The sequence below is a fragment of the Juglans regia genome, chromosome 10 (genome assembly GCF_001411555.2).
Source record: "Juglans regia cultivar Chandler chromosome 10, Walnut 2.0, whole genome shotgun sequence".
NCBI lineage: Eukaryota > Viridiplantae > Streptophyta > Magnoliopsida > Fagales > Juglandaceae > Juglans > Juglans regia.
Window position 1 is genome coordinate 269,491 of NC_049910.1, and position 24,935 is coordinate 294,425.

The 24,935-nt window shown below is 36.0% G+C and overlaps 3 protein-coding genes across 4 annotated transcripts; 2 read left to right on the forward strand and 1 right to left on the reverse strand.

Moving 5' to 3' along the window:
• Positions 1-1,481: 1,481 nt before the first annotated feature.
• Positions 1,482-3,440, forward strand: LOC109001861 (pheromone-processing carboxypeptidase KEX1-like). Its single transcript, XM_018979338.2, has 2 exons — positions 1,482-2,210; positions 3,005-3,440. The coding sequence occupies exon 1, from the start codon at positions 1,610-1,612 to the stop codon at positions 2,192-2,194; it is 585 nt and encodes a 194-aa protein (XP_018834883.2). The 5' UTR covers positions 1,482-1,609; the 3' UTR covers positions 2,195-2,210; positions 3,005-3,440.
• Positions 3,441-17,610: 14,170 nt separating this feature from the next.
• LOC109001862 (protein AUXIN SIGNALING F-BOX 2-like) lies at positions 17,611-21,371 on the forward strand. 2 transcript variants are annotated; one of them, XM_018979340.2, is made up of 4 exons: positions 17,611-17,712; positions 18,040-18,683; positions 19,692-20,187; positions 20,272-21,371. In XM_018979340.2, exons 2-4 carry the CDS (start codon positions 18,232-18,234, stop codon positions 21,037-21,039), a joined length of 1,716 nt encoding a protein of 571 aa, XP_018834885.1. In that variant the 5' UTR covers positions 17,611-17,712; positions 18,040-18,231; the 3' UTR covers positions 21,040-21,371. The 2 variants fall into 2 exon arrangements, with proteins under 2 accessions (XP_018834885.1, XP_018834884.1); XM_018979339.2 differs by having other exon boundaries at positions 17,670-18,683.
• A 482-nt stretch (positions 21,372-21,853) lies between these two features.
• On the reverse strand, positions 21,854-23,793 carry LOC109001864 (cysteine-rich and transmembrane domain-containing protein WIH1). Its single transcript, XM_018979343.1, has 3 exons — positions 23,662-23,793; positions 23,257-23,518; positions 21,854-22,167 (listed from the first exon to the last, which is right to left on the reverse strand). The coding sequence occupies exons 1-3, from the start codon at positions 23,702-23,704 to the stop codon at positions 22,113-22,115; spliced, it is 360 nt and encodes a 119-aa protein (XP_018834888.1). The 5' UTR covers positions 23,705-23,793; the 3' UTR covers positions 21,854-22,112.
• Between the last annotated feature and the right edge of the window lie 1,142 nt (positions 23,794-24,935).

The following is a 24,935-nucleotide window of genomic DNA, read 5'->3' on the forward strand; positions in this document are numbered from 1 at the left end:
ATGACATTTCTTATAATTTTTTCCTAAATTTTACACATATTTCAAAGATCTTCTACATCTCATTCCCTATTATTTCTCAATTCTATTAAAATAATATTCTTATATTATTTCTTTATTATTTTTTTCTCTCACTTCCATTTACAAATTTAACTACTTAATATTTTTTCTTATGTTTTGAACTATTACTATAGTGAATATTTTAAACAAAAATTTAAATTATTTTTTTACGGGTTTGATAATATTTTTAAAATTATTATTTTTATATTGTAGTAATTATTTAAATTATTTTTAAAATTATTATTTAAAACTATAATAAATATGGATATAAGAGAAAATGTAATTGATTAGAAGAAGAATGTATTTTATTTATTAGAATAAAATATTAATAAAAGATAATTTATGGGATAAATAATAGTTCCCTATATTTAGGGGACATTGTTTATCCCATAAATCAAAATCTTAAAATAGAAAATGGGATGGGAGGGAGTTTTCGAGTTTTTTTCTAAATTATTTTCTATAATTTAAAGATAATAGTGATATAGGGATGCAAACGTAGATGCTCTTAGTATCAGTCTGGTCTAGAGTAGAGAAGACAAAGGGAAGGGATTGGCTTCATGGGAATGGGTTAGCTTGGTGGAGAAGATGCATTTTGAAAATTTCAAACGAAACGGTACGTTTCATATCGACATGGGCGCGGGTTCCCCAAAGACAATTGCACGTAGTATTTTTTGTAATGATACACTTATACATCTTTTAATACTAGTTTATTATTCAGCTATTTTTTGCCTCTTACTTTTTGAATCTAGACTAAAAATTTTAGGACTTGACATTCTTATATAATCTAGAAATAAATAAATTTAATCATGTAATTTAATTAAAAATTAATTTAATTTTATAAAATTAATCTTCTTTTACTATTTGAATAATTTTTATAAAATTAAATTTATTTTTAATTAAATTACATGATTATATTATTTAATTGAATTTAATTAGATTATGCAAAAATGTTGAGATTTTTAATCCAATTTTAAGTAGCAAAATGATGAAGAAAATATTTTTTAATAATATTATGATTTTTTTAAATATTTAAAATAGACATGCTACAGTCTCGTTAGGGGCTCCCGTTGGGCTTACCATGTACTTTTCTATGCATATTTTTTTAATTTATTTTTTATATAGATTTTTTTACACTTTTAAATATTTTTAAAAAATAAAATAAATTTAAAATATCATTAAAAACACTTCCTTAATCAGAAAGTAAAAAAAAATTATTAAAAAATATTTTCTTAATCAAGAAGTAGAATAAATATTATTTTTTATTCTATTTCATGATTAAAAAAATATTTTTTTCATAATATTATAATTTTTATTTTATTTTTTAAAATATTTAAAATTATTAAAAATATTTATATAAAAAAAAAACTAAAAAAATTAAATAAAAAAATGCTACAGCAGCGGGAGCCCCCAGCGGGGCATATAGCATTTTCCTATTTTATATCACCCTCTTCTCTCCTATACACGCACGCCCCAAAACCCTAACCGTCAACGAGTTCAGACTCGAGAGCCCCAAATTTCACACTGACTACAAAATTTTTGAGCAGGCAAACTCATGGCGGAGATAAAGCACCAAGAAGAACCGACATTGTCCGCGAAGCGCAAACCCGATCTCACCTGCGATGACAACCCCAAGAAAACCACGAAACTAGAAGCCCCTCCAGATAACAACATCGATTCCTCGGTTTTCAAAGAGAAAAACAACTTTCTTGAATCTTCTGAACACAATTCTTCAATAGCTCAAGAGAAGGACTGTAAATTCGAGACCGATTTACTCGCCGAAGCCGAAGACGAAGACGAGGACGACTATGATGACGAAGAAGAGGACGAAGAAGATGAAGATGAAGATGGTGAGGACGGTAATGGGAAGGTTGAGGTGGACCAGAGGGGAAAGGGGATAGTGAGGGATGACAAGGGCAAAGGCAAATTGATTCTAGAAGACGACGACGACGACGACGACGAAGATGACGGTAGCGATATATCGAATGGTGAAAGCGATTTATCGGACGATCCGTTAGCGGAGGTCGATTTGGATAACATTCTGCCGTCCAGGACTCGGAAGCGGACGATTCAGCCTGGGGTTTACATTGCTAGTGATCTTGGTAACAACGACGATGATAGCGACGGTAGCGATGCGTGAGGATAAGGAATGGAAGGTTAGTGAAAATTTTTAGCAAGATTTTGGGATTTTGTAGTAGTTTTTAGTGATTCAGTGAGATTTATGTTGTCTTAAGAATAGAAATTTAAAAAAAAAAAAAAAATGGGAACTATGGCGGTGAGGGTGAGAATGGTGAGGTCGTGTTGTAACACAAGGCTAAATGTGATTATGGTTTTCGTTTTCGTTTCATTTTTGATCGCATCTTTATTTGCTTTGATATTGAGAAAGTAGAATCACATGTCTTTCTGCTCGTTGCAACGTTCGATTTTGACTTTTTTGCCTTTGTGCAAATGCGGAGGCTGAAGCTACTTTACCAGTGATGTGGGTGTATTCATGGAAAAGAACCTCAGAAATTTGCAATAATTGATCAAGTGATAGGGGAGAGAGATCATCCAAACCCAGCATAGTTTACAACTAAATAGTTGCCAACATTTGGTGATGCTAAATCTTCTTTGGCCAACTTAAGCATGTCTGCATTAACCCATATGCGCTACGCAGTTGTCAGTTGTTCGAGGGAGGGGACCTCTCTTGTGCATAAATAAACATGTTACTAACTTCGTGATAAAATTCTCAAGCAAAGTAGAAGGCCCATCCCAACAGAGGGCAATTTGTCTTAAGTGTTGGTAGGATTCGTGGTATCATTTAATTGAACACTTTCATGAGATGAAATATCATGACATTCGATTCCCCTACCCCCTGTTTTTATCTGAGTGAAGTTCTTCACATTGGAGTTTGATGTGCTTTCTGTGTCTAGATTGTCTGAACAACTAACTCCTTATTCTTGTTCTCCAGCTCATCATGAAATCCTGGGGGTCCAGTGTTTGTTGGCAGTGCCATCACTGGGGTTATGGGCAGTCGGGACAGTAGGTATACTTGGTTGTTTCTCGGAAACTGAGTTGCTACAAGGGGGAAATAGGAGGCTGTTAAGGATTTGGTTTGGGTTGTGTTTGATTTGCAAGACAAAGCTACTTGTAAGCCCAGTGTATTATACTACGTGATTGAACTCTTAGTGGTAGTTTATTATATGCAAAAAAAGAAAATTAAAAAACACAAACACAGTGACAATTTTTTTTTTTTATTGGCATCGGAATAACGTCCCAACTAATCCACAGTAATGCAGTGTCATTTTTTAAAATTGAGAAACTGGCTATTACTCGTGGCATGAACTATTTGGAATTGGACACCTGGATTGGCATCTCTGGTTCAAGGTCCATTGAATGTGTTGGTAGTGGTTGTGGATTTTTTTTGTTGCGACTTGATTGCATCTATTATATAGAGTGAAGTGCAAAACGAGAGGACGGGATGCTGATTATGTATATGCTTACTGGCCAAAACAAAGGGGAATTCTATATGGTTGATAGACTTGAATTGCATGGATAGCTACTGCCGATTTATTAATAAAAGGAGATTTGTCCTCCTCAAGAAAATGGCAATATTATTATACAATGGCTATATGGATGGGCTCTTGGCTTGACAGATATCTACTCCTTCAAGACTCCACGCAACCTGATCATTGATTTCCTTCTTTCCAACCATTTCAAAACCCCATTTATGCCACCCCGCGACTGCACCATATCATCAACAGTAGGTATGCTACTAATTCTCTTGGAATTTTGCTCATTGAAGATTGTTTTTTAAGTGTTTGGTCGCAGGTAAGTTTTATATAAAATTGCGAATAACTTGCACGGATGAAACATATAATCAGAGTTCATGATCTTGGAGCTCGTAGGTCGGCAGTAAATGTTGGGCCGAATCTAATATTTCCACACATGTGCCTCAGTTGGGCCGGATTAGATCAGATACAAACCCATTTTCAAGCCCTCTCCATTCTTTTCAGCTACGTAGACATAGATAGAAACATCCAAGAGGCCCAAAAGTATTCCCGACTTGATACTCTCTATTTCACTCATATTCCCACCAAGTCCAACCGTGGCATCACAGTCCCAGAATTTAAACCCTTTGAAACTGAAACTGAAACTGAAAGTACCTTATCCTAACCGGTTCAGTGGCAGAGAGCAGGTATCATGGTCGAAATGCTATTGGAATGTACTGAAACTTGATGAAAAACAAATTGGGGATGGGCACATGTGGTAGTGTTCATTTCCAAACTCCAATTATCTAACCTGGACCAGCTGACATGAGCACCAAGAGATTTGCAGTCGTGGAATTGCCTTTTCCTGTGTCCTTTTTTTTTTTTTTTTTTTGAAATAAAAAAATCAACCGACTACTTATGTGGTCCTTTTACCCTGCTCTCATTTGTTTTCCTTTTGGCCTTTGTTTAGCGAGCACGACCAAATTGTCCTTGGTGATTGGTGACTACTAGGAAGCTATGTTGGTGGGACAGTTGTTCATTTTGGGGGACCAATTTTGGGCAATAAAAGCGACATCTTTTGTTTCGTCTCCCTGTAAATAAGTTTTAGATCAACAATGATGCATAGTAGGCCTGATAATCCAGGACCACGTTGGAGGGCCATGCGTTAGGATATGATGCCGCATGCTGCTCATAAATTTTGGGTACCTTTAATCCCACACGTACAATTTTCCTGGAATCAAGATTGCGTAGCATGAAATGAAAGTGTACGTGTATCCCCCCCCCCCCTTCATTTATTTGCTTTTTAATATATATATTTATATATATATATATCAGTACGTACCTATAATTCATTAATAATAATAATCCTCTATTCATGATAAATATATATTAATTATTGATTGTTAATAATCATGGGGAGTTGTTTTAGACAATAAAAAAGAAAAGGTTGCGTATGTATAATATATATAGTGTAATTGATAACCCTTTAATATTTTCAATTGTAGTTTATAATCATTGAAGTGAAGTGAAGTGAAGTAAGTGGGCATATGGAGATGGAAATCATAATGGCAACTGTTAAAGGTTCCTGTCCCTCCCCATCTCTTTTCCAGGCCTCTCGCTTTCAATTATATATATATATATATATATATATATATGTTCTTCTCCTAATTGCTTACTATTATATATATATATAATTTGATTTCCACTGATCTAATATTGGCCTTATGTAACCACTCCTTCCCAAATATTGCAGATTACGATCCGGTCCCTCATTGGATCATTAATTTCTGTCAACGAACGAGCGAACGTCATCGCGTATACGTATTTGTTGTTGATTTGTTCGTGGGCATATAATATATATAGTAGCCTAGCCTAGCCTAGCTAGCTAATACCAACAAAATTTGCCAGCCAGCTTTCCACATGACCCTTTTTTTATTCATCTAAATTAAAGCCATTGATCATATTCTAATATATACGCACACTACGCATGATTTGTTGTTCCCATTGGATATAATTAAGGCCGCCATGATACATACGGCCAGATTCACTTTTTCTATTTTTAACAAAATTATTTATTTGCTACATAAATTATTTATTTTTTATTAAAATAAATCTATTTTCGTCACAAATATTTATTTTATTGATACTCGATTTATTTTGATGAACAGTAGCAGTAGTACCTGGCTTAAAATTAATTTCTTTATTATAAGACAGCTAGCTAGCAACATTGACTCGTTAAATCGATCTTCACGTCCATTTTTTTTTCTTTTTTTTTTTATAATTCTCTCCGTCGTTGTCTTGGTATGCTTTTTATTTCGGGGTGTAGACCCAGCTCAGCTACCTACCCAGGCCGAATTGAAGCTAGCTGCTTCCGCTTCAAATTAATTTATAAGGTACTGCTAGCTAAAACGGCTCGCATGCATGGCTACCTCATGATCTGTACGTACAGCTCCCATGCATATATATATATATATATATATATATATATATATATATATATACACACATATATATATATAAGTTGTAAACATGTATATATATACTAGCAGTGAATTTACGTGCGATGCACGTTTGCCCTGTATTAGATTATTCTAAAATATAAACATCTAGTGTAGAAGAAGAGAATTTATTTCATTTTGTTCTTCAAGCATCTTTTAAAATACAAGTTTATGCACAATATTATTTTTATTGAATGTGTATTCTATTTTATCAAATTCTTTAATTAAATTTTCGATTTTTAAAAATTTCAACATTTTAGTAATTGATTACGTATAATTATATGGGTAAAATTGTAAATATTGATGTAAGTATTTACATATAGAACTAAATTTGTCGATAAAATTTTATGAGTAATTTTATAGCAATTTAATTTTTTTTTTTTTTTATAAACATGCATATATAACTAATAAGATATAACATTTAATTATGTCGGAATGTTAGTTTATAAGTTCACAACTTTAAGAAATTGATATTGTTTGATGATAAAAATGAACTCAAAGAGCAAAAGAATGTTAAATTTTATAAAATTAAATTTATTTTTAAATTATATGATTATATTGATTGATTCAATTAATTTTATTATATATTATGTAATAATAATAAATTCTGAGATTTTTAATTCAGATATAAATAGTAAAAGGGAAAAAAAATTGCTTAGTAGTAAAATAATAATAAAAGAGGTATAATTACAGAATTATAATTTAAAAATATTTTAAATTTATAATATTTTTTATTCAACTGTTTCTCATTTTTTAAAATCCAATAATTATTTAATCCAAAACTACATTTCTATTATTTACAAACTTTCTTATTAATATTCTCAAAATTTTTATTTTATTTTATTTTTCAAGCATCTTTTAGAGTATAAGTTTATATACAATATTATTTTTAATAAGTATGTACTCTATTTTATCAATTAGTTATATAAAAGTTGCTACATTTGCAAAAGATTCTAGATGATTTATAGTGGAAGATATCAAGAAAAATGTTCTTAAAACGTAGTATTATTTTTAAACTAATTCGAAATTATAATTTAAAACAGCTCAAAGTTCATACAGAATAATTATTGAATAAATGACGTTAAATAATTGACTTAAAAGATTCTAAAATCAGAGAAGCAAAATAAATTATTTCAGTTATTAATTTACAGTAGGAAACTAAAAAGTTAAAGGATCCATACTTTTGATACTTTTATAAGTAGCTAGTTGTTGGGATATCTTGTTTCCACTTTCAACTTCACGGAGCTTAACCTATGTAAAAAATTCAACAATGTAATATTCTAGTAAGAACAAAAATAAAGTTGTAAAGAAAAAAGAAATTTACTATTATTTAATATTTTCAGATGGGAAATTGTAGAATAATAGAACATATAAATAGTTTTTTAAGTGATTTTGTAGGAAAAAAATTTTCTTCCTAAACTCTCTCTCTCTCCTAGGCGATTCGGCAGCACGGCTGGTTCTCCTCCAGCGCAGCCCGGTGCCGTCGAGCCCCGGCCATGATCACCGCCAACACCGGCGTGTTCCCCTCACGCCGACGAGCATCCCTGGCACCACCAATGTTCCCCACGCGCAGCCATGGATCTCCTCCGTGGAAAGAGAACCGAAATGGGTTTCTCCCATTTATGTGATTTTGCGCCGCCGTACGCGGCCACCGAAGGTCACGACCACCACCGAGGAGTCCCCCTCAAGGCGGTGACCATCCCACCCACCTTCGAAGTCCGCCACGCATAGCCCTCCGTCTCCCTCACGGAAACCGAACGGAAATGGGTTTCACCCATTTGTTTGATGTTACACCGCCGTACGTGGCCACCGAACCTCACGACCACCACCGAGGAGTCCCCCTCAAGGCGGCGACCATCGCACCCACCTTCGGACTCCCCCACGCGCAGCCCTCCGTCTCCCCCACGGCAACGCACACGGAGAAACAGAAAAAAAACATGCGAGAAACAGAAAAAGAAAAACAAGATGCACAAGTTAGAAGTGAAATTAGAAGAGAACTGCGTACCAACGGCGAGAAGAAATCTCAAGAGCACGGGAAATTTTTTTCTTCCTCGAGTTGAGTTGAGTTTGAGAATTGTTCTGTAAATTTGAATTCTATGTGTGTAGATCAGATATTTCATCTGTTATATGTAAAGATCAGATATTTTATATGTATCTGTTGTATGTAAGGATTAGATATTTTAAGTGTATAAATCATGCTAACTGAACGAAGAAGAAGACTAAAATTGGAACTAAATTTGAGAAGGCAATCAGAAAAAGCAACGAGAAAAAGAAAAGGGTGCTACTATTCACTACTGTTCATCTTTATATATGCTTTTAAGTATTAAGAAGATATATGTGATAGTTGAAGTTGAACCCTATATATGTATATGTTATATAATGTGCTAGGTAGCTGCAAGCTACTGCTAACAAAGTAAAATTTTACTTTAGAGATACCCCACCATCACATGGCCGCCACCGGCCATACTCCTCGATATTGTGATGCTTGGTCCACTTTAGAGATGAATTTAATAAACGGAATTATTGCATATATATATATATATATATATATATATATATATATGGCTAGGAAAAAGAAATGTGAATAAGAAAACATGATTGGACGGGGAAATTTTGGGCTCTAAGCTACCGTTAATTAAAAGTAGAAGGAAAAACTACTTGTATGTGGCACACAATTAATTAATTAGCTAGGTAGGTGGGGTATGCTCTTATAAGCTATTCTTCATAGATGATAATTAAGGGCTTCAAGGATTTGATCATGGTCCTTAATTGGCATGGCATGCCGGCCATATAATACAAAAAACAACAACATATATATATATATATATATATATATCATTTACCCCTAGGCTGTGGATTCAGCTAGGGCTGTACATGTAACCCGATCACTCGTGGCATCCGATGAGAGTCACTCGACCCAAATCGACTTTTATCGGGTTATTATCTGAGCGGGTCTCTAACCCAGCAAATAGCGGGTTCGTATTTTGCGTGTCTACCCATCCAAACTTTTTGAGTATAAAAGCATACTTTGTTCTCATACCCTAGCCAGTAGCCGCCCCTGCGGAATGTGCTCAGTAAAGTTGTTCTCCCACAACTGCAACACCTCTAGCCGTGAAGCCTATTTCTAAACTCAGCTTTGGCAAGTCTTCAACACCTCCAAAAGTGTCAAGTTCTTTAGCTCGATAAATGACGCTGGAATCTCGCTCTTAAACAAGTTATTCAACAAGTCCATGGATTTCAGGCTCATCAAGTTGCCAAGCTTTGGTTTGCGAGGAATAGAAGTTATTTTGCGACAATGGCAAATTTGAGAACATCAACATACCTGCAAGGCTGAGCAGCATAGGTTTATGGCGGCAAAGAAAAGAACATAGGGGGAATTTATTTTTTTAGAAATTCATCTTCATGTGCGGAAAATTGGGGAGTGAGTTGTGTAACACATTTCAGAAAGAAAAAGGTTTCAATTCATTGATGTTGAGAATCATGGTACGTAGGAAGATGAAGGGTATATTCTGAAACGAGCATATTGATTAATGGAAAATGGTATCCGCAGGTGACTTTGAGCAAGAATCGCGTAGGAACATCTACGTGGAAAATAAAATGATGCATTTCGCACGAACAATCCATTCAGCTTCGAAGAGCACGAAACTGGGGAAGGGAGGTTTCGTAACTGGGTTGTCCTTGAATTCCTTCTACTTCTTACTGGAAATATTGCTTTCAATCTCTACAATTCATTGTTGATCTGGAAAGTCGCCTCATTTGTTGAAGAATCATATTTTTCCGTCAAATATAAATTGATAATTGCATTTTTGGCAAATGGGTCTTCCTTGAATCTTTGAACGTCACAGTAAATAATGAATTTCCTCAATTTCTAAGTTCATCAACCATGGATCCGGGATCTGGAGTTTATCAAAACCATGTTAAGGTGAGCTGGGAATATTCATAAACATGCATTAATTTTTTTTACTGTGATTTTTCGAGAGAAACCCAGTTAAGTTTTGTGAACGAATTGTTGTTTTTGTTGCAGAAAGAGTCATGGAAACACATTTGCTGAAGATATCGAACACTCGGATGGCAATGAAGAAATTTATGGCGTGTTGTCCTCTGTGTTCTAGACCCTCACTTTGGTTCCCTTGCTGAAATACATGTTTATTGTGTTTTAGAGCTGACGATAATGGTGAGGGAGGCACGTTTGCGCTGTACTCGTTGCTTTGTTGACACGCCCGAGTCAGCTCATTGCCCAATTGTCAGTTGGCAGACGAGGAGCCATCGGAACATGAAAAGGACAAAGTTGGTTTGGCCCCAGAGACCGGTTTTGGGTCGAGTTTGAAGTCTACGTTAGAGAAGCACCAGGTTTTGCAGAGATTTTTGCTTGTTCTGGCTTTGGTTGGTGCTTGTATGGTGATTGGAGATGGTGTGCTCTCACCGGCTATTTCTAGTAATTTATTCGAGGTCTTATTCTTCTGGGTTTGTATTCTAAGTTTGAAATTTTGGGTCTTTGTTAGTAAGTTGACTGAATTTCATTTTAACCGTGCAATTTTCTCTGTGATTTTTGGCCTTGAGCTTTCGATGTCCAAAGAGCAACACAAATGTAAGACTCAAGAGCTTTTATTTGAGTGTTTATTTTTTAGTTGTACGTGACGTGACGTAAAGACTTATTCGTGCGCAATTCCTATGCCAACTTACCTGCTCGTAGAAGAATTGTTGATTAATTGTTTGAATGTTTTCATCACAGAATCCTTGTGAGAATGTTTTTTGTTTTTTTTTCTCCCCTTGTAATTAAGGGGGGAATCAATCTTACAATAATGCCCATTATGAAAAATTATTATTATATGCCATATTGTAGTCAATATGGCAGCATAATATAGTACTAATTAATTGGACCCATGGTAGCAGTACTAGTACTACATGAGTACGTACGTGCCTGAAAAAACCATAGCGCGAAGTTATTAATTATTGGGTTATGCATGTATTGCAAGGAAGGAAGCATGCATATTAATGCAGCATGCCTCAAAGCTAGCTGGATATATGTTGCGGGAAATTGGGTTAATCCGTTCTAAAGATCAAGTTTGGAATAGTACGATTTGATGTTTGTGCTTTAGCCATTAAATTAAGTTCGATCGGCACAATATGCATGGAGACTGATGATCTTGATCATGATCTCCATTAATGGAAGCTGTCACACTATATATATATATATATATATATATATATATATGGAGTTGATGATCAACACGTACGTACACATGCAGTAGTAGTACTACTTGCGCCCCAAACGATTCACGTGGAATTAATTAATATATAATTATACGTACGCCGGCCAAACGTATATAAATTAAATCTAACATGCAGAAAGCGCATGCATCAATCTGATCTCTTTATTCGATCTTCTTATTTTTCCTGCAGGCAAGTACACATTTTTCGTCCCCAATTTGGAAAAGAAAAATGGAGAGGTCGTGCGTACGTACGTATTTATGAACTCTTGGGGGCTTATTTATTAATTAGTTTGTTAATTTGGGTGTCGGCATGCATGCATATTGCATGCACCTAATTGAGAACAAATTAAATGGCATATATTATGCTGCCATATTGACCAGATGATCAGGGCCGTACACGTACATGCTGCAAAAGACAAAAGACATGAACCAAATTAATGTGTCATGATGAAGACGTACTGGCCTCGAGGGAATGGGAGACCTACTAATTAATTATAATGAATTTGAACAATACAAACAATCCCAACCTACTTCATGATGTTCATGTATGTGCTGGCATTGTTGACCTATATCTATACTATATATAATAAAGAAGCCATACATAGACCAATAATTTGGACAATGAAATTCCGAAGGATTGATATTTTGATCTTATACACACATATATATATTTATATATATATATATATATATATATTGTAGCTAGGAAAAGGTCGATAAAATTAACGTATGGCATTTGGTCAAAGTGATGCATGATTAGGAATTAATTACGCAACTAAAATATAAAGAGCAGTGTTATTCTGCCGTTTGCTGCTCATTGTGCAGCCTAATACAAATTATATATATATATTTTTTTTTTATTTCAAACATTTTTTTAAATATATTTAAATATTTTTAAAATAATAAAAATAAAACACAAATATACTAATAGTCACTTCCATAATTGTTAAAAAAAATATATGAGTGATCAAAATGAGGGATCAAATTGAAGAGACATAGTAGCATTATTTAAAGATAAACACTTAAGACTGCGTTTGAATGTTGAGCTGAATTGAGTTATCTATGAATAGTATTGAGTTGAAATGATGGAGTGAGTTATGTGGGGCCCACTTAAGATGAGTTTAGATATGTTTGGATGTTAAAATGAGTTTAGATATGTTTATGAGAAGTTGAAAAAGGTTGTGGGTTCCACGTGTAAAAATGTATTGAGTTGAAAAAGATTGTGAGTCCTACATGTAAAGAGATTTTGAGTTGAGATGATTTTAATAATTTAAGAGTTAAGTGTTTAAATATTAGAAGATGTCTAAATCTGAACCCAGGTCAAAGAACCAAACGCAGCCTAAACTACTGGGTCTTGGGTACAATTATCTTATACCACAAAAGAATAATCTAGTGGCTAACTAAACGTCGTACGTACATTTCTTTTTTTTTTTTCCCCAGCTCATGATGTTATTATTATTATTATTATTATATATTAAAAGTAGCTATCTCCTTATTAACAGTAATGCATAGTCTTTTTGTTTGACACTTTTTGAGCTGCTTATGCCCCTGTGTGATCTACTATAATTACAGTTGTGCCCCTAACTCTTGTATTCTACTTTCTGGTTAAGCCCCTGACTACTCTACTTTATGTTCTGTTGAGTTTGATCTTTCACAGTAGGGTTAGATTTTCACATATTTATGGCCTCTCTTCATGGTATCTTTTAGATTTTAGTCTGAAATAGTTGATTTCTATTGTGTTCCTCTCTTTCACAGATTCTTCTGAAGTTCAACGATCATTTCTTGTTTTCTTGCACTTTACGAAACCCAAAAGGTCTCTCTTTCTCTACAAGTCGGTTTATTTTATTTGCTTTCAATTTTCTTTGTAATTTATATTGTGCATGATGGTGTGAAACTTTTTTATGCAAGCATGTGGAGACTAAGATAGCGTTGAAATGATGGGTTTCTTAACAATCTTGGGAATGGGCTCTGTTCGTCTCAGGGAGAGACAAAGAGGAAGATTTGCTATTGCAATGAGGGCAATCTTGGTTCCTGGGTTTTCTTCATTCTTGGTGTTGGCCCTTCTGAGCTCGATTTCAGCTCTGCCTCACAATGGACCCCATTCGGATTCTTATAATTGACATATGTTTAGGCTGAAGTAGTTCTTCTCATTTTTTGGTTTTCCTTCCCTGATCAGCATATTGGGTTTGATCTTAAGTGTCGTTTTGTTTCTTGTTTGGTTGCTATGAAAACTGAAGAAAACGTAATGAAAAGCAAATTTTAGATATTACTGTCGTTTAATTATTTTTAACTTTTTCTAGGATCCAATCAATCATAAGTTTTATACTTGTTTTTCATTCAACCGGGCAAATGTGCCTCGCACATTGCCCCACTACTAGTGTGTATATATATATATATATATCTATATATATATATATATCTGTGTGTGTACACGTCGGTGTTTGGTGATCAAGATTATTGAATGGCCAGCCGAACTTTTCTTATTTAGATCTAATTTGGTATATGTAGAGATAAGAGAACGTACAAAAATAATCAAATAAATCAAAGGCTATATAAATGTAACACCAAAGATATATATTGTTAATTTCGTATTTCGTACACTTTAGACACCGTTCTAACAATTTGGGTTTGGACCTTTATATTTAATTATGCATTAGTATTACATGTTATTATATTTATACATTAGTAATTTAATGTTACATAGTAGTAATATTGTAATGGTATGATATTTATATACACTAAATTCTTATTAGTCAATTTAGTCTATATATATTGTAGTATAAATATATTATTTTTATAATAATTAGCACATGATAATATATATTAATGAATTTAATTAACTATATAAGTTATTGTTATATAAAATTTATATGATTAATACTTTAGTTATTATACATTAGTATTATATGTTATTATAAATTTATAGATTATTGTTTATCCATTAGTATTACATCTTATTATGCATTTTAGTGTTTATAATTAGTATTACATGTTGATGTTATTATATTTATACATTAGTAATTTAGTGTTTCATGGAAGTAATATTGTAATAGTATGATATTTACATATACTAAACTATTATTAGTCAATTTAGTCAATATATATTATACTATAAATAATAATTAGCTTATGCTAGTATATTATTGAGTGTAACTAACTATATAGGACATAGTTATATAAAATTTATATGATTAATATATAGAAAAACACATATTTTTATAAAATATATATAATACCGGAGGTGGAGTCGGAGTTGGAGGGCAAAGTTGGTGTCGGATCGGGTCGGAGTTGGAGTCGGTCCACCAACACCTTTGACTCCGACTTCGACTTCCCAGGAGAAAAAAAAAAACCAACTCCGACATCGATTTGTCGAAGTCGGAGAGGAGTCGAAGTTGGAGTCAAATTTTTGAATTTTTGCTTAGCCCTACTTGGACGGATTATGTATACCTGGTGGTGTGGTCTTAAGTACCTATCAGCAGTAGCATGTTGGTGCCTCATACGTGGCCTTGACGGCGGATGATCCCTTGCTTTGTTAGTCATGGTCATGCCACTTCATACTTGGATTGTATATTTGTCATTCCAACGTTTTGTCAGGTGACATGTGGGTCATGCCTGATCGTGGCCACCCGGACGGATCTATACCCCTTATTGTCGTGGCGTGTTAACTTCGCCAGTCATTAAATGCAGCGGGCTTCTGCCTTGACATCATGTTCTTCCTTGTCCTTCTTGCCATCGATCATCTAGAGGTGGTAGTGGCAACTTCTGATATTGGGGGTTGGGTTTGTCGGCCGTTAAAAGTCACAGGCCTTCTCGCTCAGAGCTCCCACGCTTCGTGTACACAACTTTTCCTTTCCCCCCCGGGCCTCCGAGGCCATCACCTAGGCCCGGGCCGTTCTATCCTTTATCTTAGTTCTCCTATCGAGTGTTGGTTTCACTTGTGGGCCGGGTATTCCAAGGAGGGGCAAGGGCCTCTCTCATCGAAAGTTCCTTGCGCTGGATTGGGCCTCTTGTGGTCTCCTATCACACGGGCTGCCGGGGTGGGAAAATATCCTTACATATATAATTGATCAAATGAATTATAAACCATTAATAATTAGCAAAAGGTAATATTAATTAACGATAATTTACTTGCGCGCAGTACGTACTACGCGCGTATCAGTGCTAGCTGCTGCTAATTGAATCTAGTCTCTTGATTTATTATAATTTATGTCTACCACGCATGCATGCATGGAAGTCGAAGGATCGATGAGAGCAGTAACCTTTTTTCCCCCCTTCCTGGCTGGCTAGCTAGATGGTCCTTTGAATGCATTTGTTTGGCTTTTGGCAATATAATGGAATCTCAAAAGTAGTAGTACCTTAATTTTGATACTTATCTATGGGAATTGATCCGATCTTTGGCTTGTGGGCTAGCTTTGGTAATCCGCACGCAGGAAATTATGCCGCGTACGTGTAGGAGCAATATATAGCTAGCTAGCACCTAAATTCTATCATCCATGATCGGTAAAGTAAAATCTTAAGTACTCAAGTGCAATCGTGATTAATGAAAGCGATGAGATGAGGTTGTTTTGCTTTTCTTCATAATTCTATGGGTTAGCAGATCATGACATCTTTTTTGCAGCTGATGATGTAACAATTACTAATTAATTACACCAATTAATTTTTTTTTTAAATTGTCTTAATATTAAAGCCGGCGATGGGGGGCTTTTAAATAGAGCTCTTTTACTAGCTAAACTAGACATGATGCTGCATCAACTACTCCTGATCTCGATCCATTAATATATTGCTAAGTAATTTGCAGTAGTACTCCTTCAAATTAAGTCGTAGTAGTTTTGGAATGGATGATCAATAATCCTTGGAATAAGTTATAAGGTGGTAAGAGATATTCATGGTCAAAGCTAGCTAGGATATATATTAATTAATTACTACTTGTTAATTATATATGGTGATGGTCATGATGTCTGTTCTGATCCTGGCCTGGATCAATCGATTCTCCGACCTCAAGCTCTGGATTTCCAATAAGATCGATCGAAGCTAGATATATACATAGGTATATATATATATATACACATTATTAATGGAACTTTCGTCTTATTATAAAAAGAAAAGAAAAAGAAAGTATTTATTGTTAATTACATTAACTCTAATAAAACCTACGTAAAAGTGTTTTTGAAGGAGCCTCACATAATAATCAGCCACGCGGGAGCAATAAAAACTTGGAATCATAGTCAACAAACATATAAACATGAGTACAATAATACAGTAATGAATAATTATTGATGTATGATTCCCAAAACCAAACCACCCCCAAAAATGAAAAGCCACCTTAAGAGTTTCATCCTCATGATTGAAGGACCGGATAAGTTGAGGAAAAAAGGTACGTGATGCAACCAAGGACCGGCCGACCATTATATATATATATATATATATATATAACTTAACTATTTATTATCTCTTAATATTACACTAATTTTTATTTTTTTTAAATTCTTTTAAATTTTTTATAATTGTTTTCTTTATAAATTAATTAAATTCTTCTACTTACTATCTATACATTACATGTTAAAAAAAATAAAAAAATAAAAAATTATATATAATGTGTGATATAAAAATGATGCGTAAAATTTTATATATATATATATATATAAAAGAACGACTACACAAAATCATACCCTAAGCAATGAGTAATGCCACTTATAATTTAGGTCCATAAGTCTCGTCTTCACAAAAGCTGTCTTTTAATCTCTCAATAATATTGAAAACAAACACCAATGATTCACTTATCTACTGCTACTACTCCTCGCTGGAGTACTCGCTAGACGATACACACACTGATGTCAGATTACAGAGAGATGGTGTACAATCCATATTTTAACAAAATCATAAAAAAAAAAAATTAAATAAATAGATAAAGGAGTTCTGACTCGAGAGTAGTAAATAGAAGCACTCGCTTTTTCTGACGCACAGCTGTCACAGTAGAGCCATTCATTTAACCTTCCTCACATGGAGATGTCTGTACAAGGAGCGGCGAGTATCTCTTACTCGCTTGTCTTCTTCTTCCCATTGGTACTTTTGGTAAATTTGATTGAAAACCAGAGCCATTTATCTGACAGACCATTACTACTGATCTCTTTGGTAACAGTAACACTTTGGCCCAACCCAAAGTGGGCCCGCTGCTGCTCCTCCTCTCTCTCTCTCTCTCTCTCTCTCTCTTCGATACCAGTGATAAGGACACATGCATGTTATTCCCCTCGACGCTCCAGATTCCCTTAATCTCCCCATCGATCCAATTAACGACCGTTCGATCTGAACCCAAAAAAAAAAAAAAAATTCAACCACGGTTGACTACTCCCTCAAAACTCTAACCATGGTTAGTTAGCTCAAGGCCTTCTCTGGCTCCTTCCGGTCCACTGGCTCTTGAGTTCAGCTGAGCTGAGCTTTAACACGAGGCTGTCTCTCTATGAACGTCAGACTGTGTGGGTGAGTGCTGTGCGTGGGAGGGGGAGAGAGAGAGAGGCTGCCTTTCCTTGTTCTTAGATTCATTTCTATTTATCGAAATGATGGGGGAATTTCAGATTCTTATTATCTGCGAATTTTGATCTGTTTTACAACGTTTTCTTTTTTTAAACTCGTTGTATTTACTTTTATTTTTCGCGTCGTTGTAATCATCACTTGCTTGATTTCATAGATCATCACCCAGACAGCATTTTCCTTTATCTGCTCTCCCACTTTTTTCTCCACAAAATTTGATCTCTTTTCTTCTCTCTCTCTCTCTCTCTCTCTCTCTCTCTCTCTCTATGTTTTCAGATCTAAGCTATGCTATGTGAGGAAATCTCCGGTTATAACCACTTCAGATCCGCTCTCTTTCACGTAGATCTCACCACTTTTGCAACGGGATCTACCTGAATCTCTCCAATTTCCCCGGGAATTAGTGTTTTCCCCCGGAGGTTGTATATTTTCCAGGAAAATTGTGCGTCTTGGGTTGGATGTTAGACGGAGATGAACTATTTTCCGGACGAGGTTTTAGAGCACGTGTTCGATTTCGTAGCATCGCATAGGGACCGCAACGCGGTATCTCTGGTGTGCAGATTATGGCATAGAGTAGAAAGGCTTAGTAGGCAGAGAGTGTTCGTCGGAAACTGCTATGCACTCAGTCCCCAGATACTGATCGCGAGGTTTCCGGGTCTCAAGTCGCTAACTTTGAAGGGGAAGCCTCATTTTGCAGACTTCAACTTGGTGCCGCATGACTGGGGAGGCTATGTGCAACCTTGGATCGAGGCCTTGTCAAATAGTAGGATTGGCTTGGAAGAGCTTAGACTGAAGAGAATGGTGGTCTCGGATGAGAGCCTCGAGCTTCTTTCGCGGTCTTTCGCGAATTTTAAGTCTTTAGTGCTTGTTAGCTGTGAAGGGTTCACCACCGTTGGCCTTGCAGCTATAGCTGCTAACTGTAGGTAATGAAGAATTTTTTTTATCCTCATCATCCTGATTATTGTTATGCAATATTCTTATTATTATTATTGTTTTCTTTTTTAAATTTTGTTTGTAGGTATTGAGTTGTTATAAATGGGTTTCTTTGACTGTTCTTTTTTTACCGAGTTTGGAAGTTTATTTTGGTTACTTCATCAAGTGTGCTTAGAAATCGCTTTTATTGGACTGAACAAGAATGTCCTATTTTGTTATTGAGGCGGTCGTTTTTGTTTTTAGGAAGTTTTCTTTTATGAGCTTTTCTTGGACATCTTTTGCATCATGGTGTTTGCTTGTTGCTGAGTTAATGGTAATTGTTATTTTGGCTAGGAGTTAAACTAAAGAAGTTAAAGTACTTCCGTACTAAATTTTTGGTTGCTTTTTGTGATTTTTGAAGTCTGTGATCCAGCCTTGTTCCTTTTTTACTTCTATTGGATGTATTCATTGTGAGGTGGACTCCGCATTGACTATACGTATGTTCCATTATTGTTCAAACTTCTCTTTGTTTATATGGGCAGGTGTCCTGCCTTTAAGTGGTTAATTTGAACTGCTCTCTTTTGAGATTTTTGTCCGTCAATTGGAGTGTTTCCTTGGATATAATCAATATATTATTCCTTGTTTTGGATTATAATTAAGTTTCTGAGAAGTGACCTTTAACAGTGGTATGATTTATAGGTTTTGAAACTTTGATTGCTGTCTGTTTTCATGTCTTATTGATCATACACTGGGCTGTATTTTTTCGGATTTTCCCCTTTCTTTGGGGAAGGAACAGAAAGAAAGTGGAGGGGAGAGGGTTTTGTGGGAGGGGGTGGGGGTGGCTTATGCAAGGAACCTAAGCTGCACGAGGTTACTTGCACCAAAAAAAAATTTATGGCGGGAGGTTTGTAGAGTTGATGATGATCAGAGATAGTATGTTTACAACAGTTATCCAAAGAGTTGGTTGAGAAATTAGTTTGGTTCTAAACTTTATATTTCCTCTGTTTTCTTCCATCCAGGTTTCTTAGGGAGCTGGACCTGCAAGAAAATGAAATTGACGATCATAGTGGCCACTGGCTTAGTTGCTTTCCTGACAGCTGCACATCACTCATCTCCCTGAATTTTGCGTGCCTCAAAGGAGAAATTAATTTAGCAGCTCTTGAGAGACTTGTGGCAAGATCTCCTAATCTCAGGAGTTTGAGGTTAAATCGTGCGGTGCCTCTTGAGACGCTCCAAAATATATTGATGCGAGCGCCTCAACTAGTGGATTTAGGGACGGGATCATATGTCCATGATCCTGATTCAGAGACCTACAATAAACTCAAGCATACCATTCTGAAGTGTAAATCAATTAGGAATTTATCAGGGTTTTTGGAGGTTGCTCCTCGCTGCCTGCCAGCCATTTACCCTATCTGCTTGAATTTGACCTCCTTAAACCTAAGCTACGCCGCAGGGATTCATGGTTCTGAGCTTGTAAAGCTAATTCGGCACTGTGCAAAACTTCAGCGGCTATGGGTACGATCTTTAAACCTGGTCCAACTGAAGTTTACTCTCTTCTTTTAAACTAACGACCGACATTCATTTTATTAATGGCTGCAGATACTGGATTGTATTGGAGATAAGGGACTAGAAGTCGTAGCTTCCACTTGTAAAGAGTTGCAGGAATTGAGGGTTTTCCCATCTGATCCCTTTGGGGTCGGGCATGCTGCTGTGACAGAAAATGGCCTGGTTGCTATATCTGTTGGTTGCCCAAAGCTTCATTCATTGCTGTACTTCTGCCAGCAGATGACAAATGCTGCTCTCATAGCCGTAGCCAAGAACTGTCCAAATTTTATCCGCTTCAGACTCTGCATTCTTGACCCTACAAAACCTGACCCTGTTACCATGCAGCCTTTAGATAATGGCTTTGGAGCGATTGTCCAGTCATGCAAGCGTCTTCGACGATTGTCGCTATCTGGCCTTCTAACTGACTGGGTTTTCCTTTACATTGGGATGTATGCTGAGCAGCTTGAAATGCTCTCAGTCGCATTTGCTGGGGACAGTGACAAGGGCATGCTCTACGTGTTAAATGGGTGCAAGAAGCTTCGCAAGCTTGAGATCAGGGACAGCCCGTTTGGTAACAAGGCACTTCTAACGGACGTGGGAAAGTATGAAACAATGCGATCCCTTTGGATGTCGTCCTGTGAAGTTACTCTTGGAGGCTGCAAGACACTTGCGAAGGAGATGCCTAGGCTTAATGTGGAGATCATAAATGAACATGATCAGATGGAAATTGGCTCTGATGAGCAGAGAGTAGAGAAGATGTATCTGTATCGGACACTGGTCGGACCAAGGAAAGATGCACCGGAATTTGTGTGGACATTGTAGGTGCATTCGGGCTGTCTCATAGGCTGTGCCCTTTTTATTTTTATTTTTTCATGTTATTAAGTAGTACTTCTTTTAGACCGTCATGGTGAATTAGCGTTATGTTATTGTTATATGTACAAGAGGTTTGCTATTTGTAATTTTCGTTATTATAAATAGAATTGTGCTGGCATTGGCAAATTTAATAACTGCTATCTCTGGCTTTAGATGAATCCAAGAGGCAGTTGGTTTCGAAATTGACTTCTGTAAGTGGCCGATGGTGTTACCATGTTTGGTTGACTTTTGAATTTGGGGTAAATTCATTAATTTGGATTTTCATTGTACGAAAATGAAAACTTTTTGTTACTGCTCCTGCATCTGAGAGCTCATCTGTTTGACTCGACTCATGGTTACATACTTTCACGGTAAGATGCTTGCAACCAACCCAAGACTTCCATCCTGATATTGTATACTGAAGTAAAATTCTTCTGAACGCCGAAGATAATTCCGAGCATGGGTCCATGGCGGCTTCGTTTTCAATTCGTTGATTTGAACATCCAATGTTCAGACATATGTTTACTTGGTGTGTGTGTGTGTGTGTGTATAAAGTTCCCAAGTAGCTTGTGGAGCTGTGCTGCCATTTTTCAGGTGAGAAAGCTGCTAAAGAACCAAACTATCTACTCAAGGAAACAAAATAAAAAAGTATACTAATCACATATCAGCGAGTTCACATTAGTTTATCAAACGGATGCACCACAAAAAGCATGGATTCGATAAAAAAGCACTGCCTGCAAAAGTTACTTTGATGACCTGCTTAAATAGGTTTATGACTGAAGCCTCGCATAAAAAGATATCCATATGTAATCACACAAGAATAAGAACAATTTTACTTATGAAAGTATGAAAGTACCCGTTGAAATACAATAAGATTACAAGGTCACAGCGCCCCCCAATAAACCACATCATAAAACCTCCTTATCCCACACGAGGCGTAAAGAAAAAGCATTCCCAGAACCCCCCCGCAAAGATTATGTAAAATCAAACAAAATAGCGAACTGCTCCAAGCCAACTCAAGAAACAACTCATTTGTTGTGACATTAAAGAAAAAAACAGCATTCCTCCAGCAAACAGCAGCAGCAAAGCGCAGCCAAACTGCACATGCAGAAAAAATACTCATTTGTTGTTCCATTATCATACAAATGAAAGCAAAAAGAAATACAAGTAGAAGACTGAGCTTTAGCACCTTTCCAAATGATATATGCATATAGCAAGCCTGTTTGTTTCAGAAGATCTAATTGGGACAGGGAGAAGCCAACTAACATTGCAATTTTAATAAATTTGTAACTGGCAAAAAGCTACGACCAAGGGTGTGAGCTTGATTGTAAGGGACTTACTCCCACGGTTCCCCCACATCAACCACTCTTCCATGGTCTCTGCAGACACATCTAGGCTGGTCCAACTCAGCGGGCAAGAATGGTAGGCAAGGGTGCAGAAAGTACCAACGTGTGGTAGCCCCCAATCATACCATTTTTGCTCATTACAAAAATGCTTTTCAATCAGACAGATGTTCCATTCAGTCACAATCTTCACCGGGTGGGATTGGATTGGTTCCCCGGGGGGTTTGGTTCCCACATTGAAGTTTCATTGGCCATTTTTTTAATGCCCTTAGTATTCAGTTTCAGCCCATCCTAGTGCTACCACATGAGAAAGACGAATACAAATATAACGTTGAAGAAACCCCTAGCGATTGGCTCAAGTGCTATAAGCCTTGGTCTTGGTGGTATAATCCCTTCATGTCAAGGTTTGAACCCTTGGGTGCATACAATTTCCAGGGGTCATTGGACTGGGAGAATTTTACCCAGAATTTCCCAAGGTGAACCTGCTGGAAACTCATTACTGAAGGTCTGCAACCTCAGATTAGTTGGATCTTTGTTCTCAGACACCCGGGGCCAATAAAAAAACAAATATAAAGGTAAAATTTATTACTTATACGCATTTGCATTTTTCTCAATTAGAACCTGGCATGTTAAATAGAAATGGTTTGGTAGGTGCAAGAGACATGGTCCCAACAACTTGGCACATGTTATATAAAGGCCATTCATTGAACATGAAAACTTACCACGTTCTTTAGAACTCAGTTAAGTATAGTGGGAAACTTACATTATCTTCAATGAAGTTTGACAAATTCCACGTTAGATGAATAAAATGATAAAGAGAGTGAAAGATGGGTATGTTGCATACCAGCCTTGTAAGAAAGAGGCACAACCGGTCTGGTCTTCATAATGGTGGTGGTAGTGCTGGTATTGCGGAGCTGGTGGCGGAGGCGGTGGAGGGTAGCCTTGTCCGAAATACCCCTGATAACCTTCATAGGGCGGAGGCTGAGGCAACGGCTGAGGGTACCCCGGATACCCAGGCGGCGGTGGGGCGGCGGGTGGATACCCTTCGTATGGTGGCGCTGATGGGTACCCCGGGTGCGGTGGCGGCGGGTACGGAAAAGTATACCCTGCACGTATAATTGTGAAATTTCAATCAAAAGAAATCGGAATCGAAAACTAGAGAAAATCAAATAGTTTACCAAATCAAATATAAAAAGAAAAAGGGAGGAATTGATAGTAAGAGAGATTGGGGATGGAAGGAGCGACTGACCTGGTGGTGGATAGGGTTCTTGGGGAGCTTTCTGGTAACTCATCGTCGGGCTGTGTCCTGTGAGGGAGGGGGGGGATTGTTGTTGTTTGTCTGGGTTGACATATATACACAAGATCGTCCTTTACTATTTATCTATTTATATTTTTCTTCTTATAGGTATCGTAAACAGAAGAGTGCGGTTTGGTTGTTGAGATGAATTAAATTATTTATAAATAATAGTAAATTTAAATGATATAGTGGGTTTTATAGGATCCATTTAAGATAAGTTTAGTTGTATTTGGATGTTAAGATGAATTTAGATATTTATAAGAAGTTGAAAAAAGTTGTGGATCCTACGTGTAAAGAGGTATTGAGTTGAAAAGATTGTGAGTCTCATGTGTAAAGAAGTTTTGAATTGAGATGAGTTTAGTGATTTGAGAGTTTAGTATTTAGATGTTAAACTCAGTTTAAAATTAAGAGCAATGCTACGTACAATTCTCATTTGAAGACTGCATGTGCAAACCTAGTCAATTTTATTTTTAAATTTTTTTAAAATTACAATAATATCTTTTTCAAAATGATAAAATCTAATGCACTAGGTATTTTCGCAAACATGTTATGAAACTTTGAATAGTTAGATAAGATGAGATGATTCATGAATAATAATAAAATAATTTATAAAAAATTATTTGAGTTAAGATATTTTATAAAATTTTGAGAAATGAAATAAAAAACTTAAATAAAAATATTATAAAGTTAAAATTTATTTTGTGAGATTTTTAAACTTAATTTTGTTTTGAAAATTAAAAATTTTAAATTGTCTTATTATTTTGAAATTTGGAAAAAATTAAATTACGTAGCTTCATATTTTTTCAAAAAAAAAAACCTCGGCTAGCTGGAACGTTCCCAAAAAGAGAAGAAATGGGTGGTCGTGGTATTATGGAGGCAGTGGGGTGGGGGAGCTTAATGAGGCCTGCATTGCATAGTTAGAGGAAATTTCCTCTCAACTCTGGTGCTGCCATAATTCAATAACCCCAATACAGATATAGCTAAACTGCGTGTCCCCACCAGAATGATGGCCATTTCTATAAAAGATTGTACCACTTTCCCCCATTGGGACCAGACCATAACCTACCACCATCTAATCAACACTCACAAATTGAAACCTACCAAATAACTAAAGGACTGACTTGTATGGCAAAAAACCCATTTCACCACAGCCACCTCCTCCCCCCAATGGTTATTCTTGTGTTCATATTCATTGTTTTTTAAAACAGAGAGAGAGAGAGAGAGAG

Bases quoted from the DNA above. Each gene is read 5' to 3' on its own strand.
- LOC109001862 (XM_018979340.2), top strand. From the start codon at position 18,232: ATGAACTATTTTCCGGACGAGGTTTTAGAGCACGTGTTCGATTTCGTA. The intron at 18,684-19,691 runs GTAATGAAGAAT...TCTTCCATCCAG, and splicing joins GCTATAGCTGCTAACTGTAG to GTTTCTTAGGGAGCTGGACC. The intron at 20,188-20,271 runs GTACGATCTTTA...TAATGGCTGCAG, and splicing joins CAAAACTTCAGCGGCTATGG to ATACTGGATTGTATTGGAGA.
- LOC109001861 (XM_018979338.2), top strand. From the start codon at position 1,610: ATGGCGGAGATAAAGCACCAAGAAGAACCGACATTGTCCGCGAAGCGC.
- LOC109001864 (XM_018979343.1), bottom strand. From the start codon at position 23,704: ATGAGTTACCAGAAAGCTCCCCAAGAACCCTATCCACCACCAG. The intron at 23,519-23,661 runs GTCAGTCGCTCC...TTATACGTGCAG, and splicing joins AGAACCCTATCCACCACCAG to GGTATACTTTTCCGTACCCG. The intron at 22,168-23,256 runs GTATGCAACATA...CTGCATGTGCAG, and splicing joins GCCTCTTTCTTACAAGGCTG to TTTGGCTGCGCTTTGCTGCT.